Source organism: Schistocerca cancellata, chromosome 2 (assembly GCF_023864275.1).
Source record: "Schistocerca cancellata isolate TAMUIC-IGC-003103 chromosome 2, iqSchCanc2.1, whole genome shotgun sequence".
Classification (NCBI taxonomy): domain Eukaryota; kingdom Metazoa; phylum Arthropoda; class Insecta; order Orthoptera; family Acrididae; genus Schistocerca; species Schistocerca cancellata.
Window position 1 is genome coordinate 786,334,836 of NC_064627.1, and position 10,455 is coordinate 786,345,290.

The window sequence follows — 10,455 nt, forward strand, 5'->3', positions numbered from 1 at the left end:
AATGTGGAAAATTTCGTAAGTTCTCTGTTTTGGCTTGTTAACTGTTACACTTTATGAGTTTCGAAACATCAATTGCCTATCTCACTGTTTATGCATGGTGTAACCACACTTATACGTTCCTAGCACCCTTTGCTGAAAGTTTCCCAGTTTTATTAGTACATCCTCTGCCAGTTACCCAATGAAGGCATAATATTTAAATTAGAGAACAGATCTGCTATCCTCCTCCCTTTTATGCCAAAAGTCAATGAAATTACAGACACTTTTTCTAAACTTCATATTGTAAACATCAATAATCTCAGGCATATGAGGGCCCACAATTTAAAATAACCTAGTTGTGGCACAAAACTTAACTGCTAGACACACTTCCACTCCATTCTTCCCCATTGACGACAGTAAAATGAAACGTTATGACTGAGTCTGTGTATCCTACGGAGAGTGATGACACCTATTAGTACTGATTCAGAGCCAAAATTATATGAAACAGCTGTATCACCTTTCCAATAGGAACATCTTTTGTCCCTGCTGGTACAAGTATCTTCGCAAGATAGCCTTCCTCTGGTGTTTCAAATCCCATTGTAGCCTTATCGGTTTCTATTTCTGCCAGCAAATCTCCTTCATTCAGCTTGTCACCTGGAATATAATGAAGCCAAAGAACAAATGAAGCAAAGTAAACCTACAGAGCAAAGTTATGAAAATAATGTCCCGCAGTTAATTATTGCAAGTTCAGTTCCTATGATTACTACTCTCCCACTAACACCCATTATACAACCAATCATTCGGTAATATGCTATTATTCAAGCTGATATTATATTTTACAAAATATAAGATGCCCTTTTTTCTTAAAAAATTTGCCTCCAAAATTCAGGTGCATATTATACTCCAAATTAATATAAAAATGTGCAGTGTTTGATTTAAAATTCCCGCCAGTCTTAAAAATGGCCATTTATTCAACACTGCGGAAAACCTCTCTCTATCTGGCAACACTGGATTCAACTGGCAGCAGCAGTGAACCCATGCGATGAACGTGAGTTGGAGGGATTCATAAGTTTGCTAACAATGTCTCTCTCCCACTCCATCATCACAAACCCAGAACTCTGTCTAGACAATGTCCTGTCATTGCAGTCCATGGTGCCAGTGAACTTGAACTGGAAGTGATTTGTGTTATTGGTAACAATATAATATTTTTGTTAGTAGCTAGTTTCATAATGCAAAAAAGAAAAAAAAAGTATTCATATGATGCGGGCTATAAACTGATAGAAACTGCATATGCAGAAGAACATGGAAACAGCAGCATTTCAGCCCTCCAACAAAAGAAAAAAAAAACCATTTGCAATTGGTGGGATAGTACAGAACTGACAAAAAAGAAGACTAAATTAGCAAACAGACGACTGAATGCAAAATGACCAAAACTAGAAAATGATATATTGAAATGGATTCAAGGATACCATCAAAATGACAATGGAATTAATACAAAAATGATCCAATTACATACTCCCAAGTAAGCTACAGTGGAACTTAATAAGACTAATGGTGGAGTTGGTAGCTGCTACAGGTTTATGAAGCATCGTGGACTTAGTAAGCGAACCAAAACCAAAATATTTCAGAAAATGCCACAAGAGTATGAAGAGAAAATATCTTTCCATTGTTTTATTATTCAACATCTAAAGAAAACCAGTGATGCACTAAGCAAAATAGTGAATATGGAGAAAACTACTCTGACAATGCACCATGTAACAGAACTGTTGCCATGACAGGCACTAAAACTGTAACTATAAAAACAAGGAGGACATGAAAAAATGCACTACATTGTTGTTTTTTCATGTTGTGCTGACAGTACTAAACTTTAACCAATGATCATTTTCAAGGGCACAACAACGCCAAAACTTTCTGAAATAACACCATGTGGTGGTGTTCACTTACATGTCAAGGGTTGAATGTACAAGGCTGGTATGAAATTACAGATTATGGGTGTGGGAGAGATACTATATTGGATAAGAGATACCTTCTTGTGCTAGATCACTTTGGTAATCATTTGGAAAATTCTGTGAAAGATAAATTGCGACATGGAAATACAGAGCTTGCTGTTATTCTGGGAGGACTTAATTCACAACTGCAACCTCTTGATGTAGCAATAAATAAACGGTTTCAAGTGTATATGGGAGAGGAATGGAACAAATGGATGAAACCCACCACGAATCCACACCAAAGGGAGATATGCAACGACCTACAATCAAACAAAGGTGTCAGTGAATGAAGTAGTCGTGGTCTACAGTGAGAGAAGACATAATTGTTAATCTTCCAAGAAGTGTAGCATACTTAACACTCTCGATGGCTGTGAAGAGCATCTTATATGTGAAGAGGATAACAATGACAATAAAGAGGAGGAGGAGGAGGAGGAGAAAATAAAAATGGTAAAAATGTTATCTCTTAAAAAAAACTGTTTAAAAATTAAAGTGTGTCTTATAGTCGTTAAAATATGATATGTGAAAGAAAATCGATGAAATGCTAAAAAACTACAAATAAACCAATCACAAAACAAAAATAAAATGAAATACAGTACACCCATAATTATTATTTATCTCTATTAATTTTGACAATTATGAAAATTTCTGGAAGGCAGCAACATTTGGTAAGTCAGTGCTAACAACAGCTGTCATGCTGAATGACCGCAGAGCACCTGTCATGCGGGCACTCCACAAGCATGAAAGTCAGATTCAGTACATCATTCACACAGTGTTAAGTGTCACTGTACAACATTTGGTTCTCTTTTGCTTAGTTAATTTTTGCTTTTAACCTGCATCCAAGACACCAACATTTGAAACAAGTGTTCCAAGAATGCATGACACTGTAAAACAGCTTTGTAGTTATGGTGCACCATTTGTAATTTCATTGTTGCACCATACTCATCATCCACTGGTGAAGTGCATTGTCCAGCTGGCAGGTAGGGAGGGAGCTGAGGCAACGTTGGTGGGGGTAGTGGGTGCTCTGTTCACGTCTTTGTATGGGCATTCTGGCTGCATCTCATGAGCAGGATGGTGCTGGTCATGCTCTTGTCCTATTGCTGCTAATACCAGATTCCCTACTGCACTTAGCTGGTATTCTTTCTTTCTGATGACAAGATTGTCGCAAACCTGTATTTCGATGGTTTCCCCTACAACACAATCCCAACAGCCGGTTGCTAGTAAAGCACCTTGATGTTCTGCAAGTCAAAGCTGTGATCTTCCTTGAGGCTATTTCTGCTATTGCTGATTTTTCTGTCTGTCCCAGTTCCACATATCTGATGTGCTCCAGGCGGCATTTCAAAATACAGTTTGCCCAATGTACTACTGGCCACATTTGCAGACGATGCCGTATATTCCCGGTTTGTCCATATTCACTGGGCCTTATGCAGAGCCAGGTCATTCTTTCATCTCAAGTGGTGGTCAGAAGGTGGTATTTATGTTCAATTTCATGGGCAGCCTTGCAATTTTGGCTGAGGTCAGTCCCAGGTATGGGAGCAAAGCAACTGCTTTCCTTTTTCGTCTTCCTCTTCCTGTTGTCTTGTCTCTTCTTGAATGCCAAACTAATTTGTGCTTCATTGTGCCATTTTTGCAGAATACTTCCTTCAGGTATTTTAGTTCACCTGATGACATGCAGTCGAAACTGACTGCTGTTACGATGCATGGTGGCAGCTTATTGCGTGCAGGTACAGGGGTGTGTGTCTTCTTTCCATATACTGAATGGTCTAGTGTACCACCTGCTTCTTCCTTATTAGTATGTCGAGGAAAGAAAGAAAGAAACAATTCTCCTCTATTTCCACAGTGGAAGCAATGTCACAACAGGTGCTTTTAAGGGGGTCCAGAAACTTGTCCACTGCCTGTCTGCCACATTCCCATACCACAAAAGTAATATCGACATAGCAGAAGAAGTGCTTGGGTTTCTAGCTAGCAGGTTGAAGAGCCATCTCCTCACAGCATTTCATGCAGAGGTTTGCAATCCCTGGAGCCAGCAAGGATCTCTCAGCCATTCCATTCATCTATTCATAAAACTCTCCACTGCACTTCTAGTAGGTGGTCATCAGTACACGTTCAAAGAGAAACTATTTGCAGCTCGAAATGTTGAGATAGCAGTACCAATGAGTCTTATAGAGGTACTTTTGTGAACAGTGATGTAATGTTGAAACTCAAAGGAGGTCATCTCTTAGTAATCGCATAGCCTGAAGTATTTTCACAAAATTGGCCAAGTTCTTAACGTGATGAGAACAGTGTGCCACAAGGGGTTTTAGAAACATCATCAAATGTTTGGTCAGTCTGTAATTGTGTGAACTGATGGTGTCTAGTATCGGCTGCAGAGGCACCTCTTCCCTGTGGATTTTCGACAGTCCATACATATGTGCTGTCAATGGCAGCCTGGGGTACAGTCAGTTCTTCACTGCCTCTGGTCGATCTGAATTCTTCAGCAGAGCCTCTGTTTTCCTGGTCATCACTCCTGTTAGCCGAGTCCTGTAGCAGTAAGCCAATTTTATGACAGTAATTGTTGGTGTGTATAAGCACTGTTACAATTCCTTTGTTTGCTGGAAGGAGGACAGAGCCAGCATCATCTGTCAGTGATTAGTTAGCCTCCCATTCTGCTGCCGCTCTGTTCACTTTTTGAAGTCTGAACTTGTTGATGACCCTGCAGGTTTCCTGCCAGTTCTCCTCTGCTTCTTCCTGAGATTTCCTACATACCGCTAATAATGTCCTGTTTTGGTATGGTCCTTGGGATGGGTGCAAAATTCAGCCCTTTTGCAAGAAGCCGAAATTTTAGCTGAGTCCAGTACTTCATTTGTCAAATTTACAATAACTCTGTACTCACCAAGGGGCAGCGGAACACACACATAAAAGACTGTTGTAATTGGCAAGCTTTCATGGCCAGTGGCTCCTTCTTCAGGCAGAAGGTTGAAGGGGAATAAAGAGAGATGAAGGAAAAGTACAGGAGACGTCTAGGAAAAAGGGTAGACTTCAGGAAAGTCACCAAGAATTGTGGGCCAGAAGAGACATACCGTACAGAATGAGAAGGAAGATTTTCTATCTATCCAATTAAATAATTTTGTCAATAACTGATTGTTTTCATTATTACAATAGCTTTGATGTTATTTGCCTCCTTGTTGGTTGTCTAAGCACCAGACAGTCTGTCAAAGTTGCTAAGCTGTTTTGTGGCAGCATGTAGTTTCTGTACTTTGCTGTCTGTGTTAAGAGCTTCAGTCCACCCACTCCCAGGTATGTGCCAGAAGCGTCGTTGCCATATGCAGGTGGCTTGCGAACAGAGTACATGCATTCTTGTCCAGCTCTTTCCGAGTAAAGCAAATGCACTCCCTCACTGTGGCCATGCCTGTGCATCATAAAATGCAGTTAGTCTTCTGCAATTTCACTGGGTGTCATAGTTATGCAAACTGTGACAGGATGTCATCTTAATGTCACTGAAGGAAAGTGAGTGTGCTTAGCAATTTCGCTTTCCTGGTGCATTCCTTCTGCAGTTCTTTGAAGCAGCATGGCATCTCCTACCCATACAGGTGCCGTTTATGTGAATGTGGGCTCCCTTAATACACTGTTAGCGAAAAGCTCTCAGGTTTCCAGCTGGGTGACAGTGTAAAATTATGTTGCGGTATTTTAACAGAGCCACCCAGCTAGAAACCCAAGAGCCTTCCACCAACAGTATACTTCGGAGAACCTACATTCATGTAAAATACTGGCATCTTTCTAGTTCAAGTTGAAGCGAATTCTTTTTACACATTTACAATAGTGCCACCTGTAGATATTACCCTCTCCGTGATCAACAATCCCATCATGAAACCTTAGCTGGAGAAGTATAATGGAAAGTCTGTTCCCAAACAAAGCAATTTAAGAACACCTCTGTATGAAGAAAATGTGTAAAAAATAAGATGAGTAGTAGCTGATCAAGTGTGTTTTGTTCTAGATGATAGCACTGGCAGACAAAACATTTCTATTGAATATTCTAGTGGACCTCCTGAATGGGGAACAAATGAAACCCACGCTTTTTTTAATTTCATCTCTTGAGAAAATAGACAATGCCACTGTCATGCTAAGTTTTAATATCTCATGTTTTGTGTTCTGGCCTCATGGAGTCAAATATGATCAAGTACAGCCAGTATTTACAGATCAAGCTTTTTACTCATTACTTTAATTTTCCAATCACACACCTACGTTCTGTAATTTAGAACACACAAACTGAATTGTGCACACTATTTATTGACATTCAGAGTTATCAAAAGAGGAATACTCTTATGTGAATGAATTTTTATCTTGCACTAAGAAAATCCTGAAGAAATCTGCTGCCAGAATACAAAAGTACCTGCAAATTACTGAACATTATTGTAGTTTTTTTCTGTTTGTCGTGTGTGAATTTTGGTAAATTGCTTTTTTTTTGTGTCTTTGGTAGGTACGGATGTGACTGACAAGGTCAACAGATTTCGGTTGTCGGCAATGATGGGGGACAGTACGTTGTTTATAATAAAATTTCTTCAACTATTCATATTTTTGGACGAAGTTGTAAAATGATCAGTATGTCGTGAAGAAAGGAGGCTTCCTAAAGTTCCGGTGTCTCAGACCAGGGACGGCTGATGTGGAGATGTCGTAAGGATAACAGGTCAAGGGAAGTGTTCAATTCCAATTTTGTTGGTTTGTTGTGTTTTTTTGAGGTAGTGATGATTGTGAACGTGGTTGTAGTTTTGGGTTTTATGATTTGGTATCGGTAGTTTCGTTTGACCTATATAGGTCAAGGGAAGTGTTCATTTCCAATTTGTGGGATCAGGAGCTGCTGTTGAGCTATGTAGGTCAAGAGGAGTGTCCGATTTCAGAGAATATTGCGTTCAGTGGAATTTGGGGGGTTTTTGTGTTGTCTTTCTTGTTCTTTGTGTGTGTGTTGTTTGGTATGGTGGTATGTGTCTAAATTTGTTTATATTTACTTTGTCCCCAGCCAAAAACCCCCAACTTCCCACACTTGTCCCGTTAGTTTCATTGGGGTTTTTGTGGAAAGTGTGTGTGTTGGTTTTTCAATGTATTTTCGTGTTTGTGGTCAAGTTTAAACAATGACATCATAGGCGCCATATTGGAGTCTTAGTGTATGGTCGTTTCCACAATATTTGTGATGTCATGGGTCAAAGCAGACGGGTGGAATCGGACACTTCTGTATTTCCCTAGCTGTTTGGTCCCCTTCCCCAAATGAACCAATCAACTAATAATCAGTGTTGTTCTCTAATGACTTTTAACCTGTATGAAGACTTTAGGTGTTTTGCCATGTGATTATTCAGCTGGCAGAAAGACTAAAGCTCTATAATGTAAACTATAACATCAAGACAAATTTATATTGTTTGTGGACATTCCATCCCAATGGCAGTCTTGAGAAAACTAGGGAAGGGTTTTCAGTAAAAAAGAACAGTGGGCCATTTTGACATGAATGCATGTACAGTACAGCAAATCTACCCTCTCTGTAGACATGTGACATGCGCACCGTAAAACATGCCTAGAGCTGTTTTAATGACCAATTTTTTATTTGGCTTTAAAAAAAAAGCCGTTCCCCTTCCCGGAAATACGGAAGCGTCCGATCCCGCCCGTCTGCTTTGACGTATGACGTCACAAATATGGCGGAAACAAAAACACACACTTTCCACAAGAAGCCTAATGACACTAACGGGACAAGCGCGGGAAATGGGGTGTTTTGGGTGGGGGGAAAAACTAAATATAAATAAATTTAGACGCCTTGCGTAGCTACAACATGTAAGTGAAGACAGCCATGCATGAATACCCACCCACCTCCCCAGGGGTCGTAAACCCTGCAACCCATAGAAGATAAAGATGCTTCAGTAGCCGATTAGTGTTTTTTGTCTTTTTTTTAAAAAAATCTCACGGGATAGAACAAACAGATCAGAAAAGTAAATAAAATAAGATAAAACAGAACTGGAGACAACTACACTCAAACCAAACTCCGTGCCGTCATGACGTCACACACAACACCCTTACATCAAGGGTCAAAGCAGACGCGTGGGATCGGACGCTTCTGTCGACCCCCCTTCCCCATCCTGAGACAGGGATAGAAGTCATGTTCTATAACATACTTTACAGGCAGAAGACTAGTAGTATACACCCTGTCATGAGGAAACATTCGTGCATTTCATAACCTGGTGCATTCACATGTACAAGAATTTTATCTAAAATGATGCATTGCTCGTATTGTCTCCTGGGCACCAGGAAGACATAACCCTGAACACTCTAATGTTTGAATATGTATCTGACTTTTCTTAAATGAATCTGCCATTTAGGACAAGCACTTTGTAGAGTAACAATTTCAGCATAAGATCCATATTCAATCACTGTAATATGCACAAAACACAGAATACTGGCAGACACAAACCTTCCTTTTTTTCCCAACTGATTATTGTTCCCATCTCCATTGTGGGAGACAGTGCAGGCAGAAGAACTTTGTTGTGAGGTGGAAGATCTGAGCTGAAGTAACGCAAGCATCCTTGTGGTTTGTCCCATACTAGTATAGCGTGTCTTGTAAAGGAAGTATTTCCAAACCTGTAACAAGAAACTGCTTTACTTTTAACGTTTTCACTTGGCTAATTATAACAGAAAAACCACCTTCGCAACAATTATTTGACGTCACACAGTTTTGAGTCACAAAAAATTATACTGATACAGCATCTCAATGCATGTTTGTGTAGTTCGGTACACACTAAAAATTGGACATGACACTTGTTAGATGGAAATAAATTAAACTCTGAACATATGGCAAATGAAAAGTTCAAACTAAATTTGTGACACATAGCACCGGAAATTATCACAACAGGCTGGCAGGATACAATGTTTTGATCCATGGGAACAAATAATTAACAAAAAATTAGTCCCAAACAATGTCACACGAAGGCTAGATGGTAAACAAGAAAATATGAGAGGAAAGGATACATTCTAAAACTAAATCTCGTTGTTCATTCGGTGGCGGCGTGAACGTCTCATGACCTAGGGACTATGTCCTTCAAATGTACTTGCTGATAATTGAAAAACCACGTTCCCTTCAACACGACTGTGCCGTTTATAGACGCACTTGGGGTTCATAAACTAAAACTGCAACCATGGATACCATGAATAATATATGTTCTGTCAAAAATTACGAAACAGCGCCGTACACTTTATTTCTCTTACGAAACATACCTCAATATATGCTTGTTTTTGGAGCACTGCACGCTAAGGCACCTTATCACATTGCTTCTGGCAACTCGCTTAAAGGAATTTCTCAGTAACTCAACACGAACCACTGTCGTTCGAAACATAATCGTATTCCTGTTTCTACTTCTGCACTACTATTATTTATCGGAGATCTTCCAGCTGAACACCGAACAGAGAGCTACTACCAAAGATTGGATGAAATACAAGACAGATGTTCCTACGAGTATTTTACAAAACATAGAACATGAAAATCTATCGTGAGCGTACTGCCATAGCCTACTTGAGCTGGCTATGCTACAGCTCCTGTCGCCAATGACCTTAATTGGGATTCAATTAACAAAAGGTGAATTCTATAAATTCAAGAATTAGGCATGATTTTTTGATTTCATAAATATTAACACTTGCTCCCAACGTTGGGTGTGTTTTTTATATGAGTATAATCTTCAACAATTTACGTCAGTGGCAGTGTGGAGATGCGGAACTGTTTTTGCGGCATTTTATACCCTTAAGCGAAGAGTGAACTACAATATCGATTCTCACTACCCGTCAACGGACAATCCCGCCGCGTTAGGGTGCATTCATACTCGATATCATGTTAATTCGCTGGCTCTGTCGGTAAATATATGAGTAGGGCCCGGATTTTAATGACAAGTCATATTTTTTTCTGAACTATAGAGTGAATTTTAGAACAACTTATACACAAATCTAGGCATTTTAGTGTCGAAAAATGTATTTTGATTGTGCATATAAGTCATATTTCAACAAATTTTAGTAATAGATCATATTGCAGCTCTCTTTTAATGTAATAGGCCATATTTCCGTCAACTTTTGCCAAAAATACGGGACACACGAATAAGAAAATGAATATGTTGCTCATGAGACAATATTTAACGTGCTATTATGAAAGATAAACAGATAAATTAGTACACAGCTTTATTTCTCACGACTGTAGCAGAAAATCGGTGTACCACAACAGTCGTTTCGCGAACATAAAACATTGTTGCGCAGAGTCGACAATACGCTCTCAGAGCCAACAAAGGCGGCTTCTGCCGTAATAATCATTGCAGTCGCACAGGTGTTCCCAATAACCAGTTTGAATACAGCCTTTGCCTTGTTCAACATGCCTAAAGCAAAGTGCTCTGACAGTATGAAGATGCGAGGATATGTTCGAGAATTTGGAGAGAAATTCTTTAGTACTGATGGGAAAATATTATTTTGTAAACTGTGTGAAGTTAAAGTTAGTGCAGAAAAG

General features: G+C 39.5%; 1 protein-coding gene across 1 annotated transcript in view; it reads right to left on the reverse strand.

The window, feature by feature from the left end:
• The window catches only part of LOC126162644 (dihydrolipoyllysine-residue acetyltransferase component of pyruvate dehydrogenase complex, mitochondrial), a 73,775-nt gene extending 64,296 nt beyond the window's left edge, over positions 1-9,479 (reverse strand). The window contains exons 1-3 of the mRNA XM_049919281.1: positions 9,189-9,479; positions 8,389-8,555; positions 494-630 (exon numbers count right to left, since the gene is read on the reverse strand). Coding sequence (XP_049775238.1) covers positions 494-630; positions 8,389-8,555; positions 9,189-9,307 — 423 coding nt within the window. The 5' untranslated portion in view covers positions 9,308-9,479. The remainder of the gene's footprint in view (positions 1-493; positions 631-8,388; positions 8,556-9,188) is intronic.
• Positions 9,480-10,455: the final 976 nt, after the last annotated feature.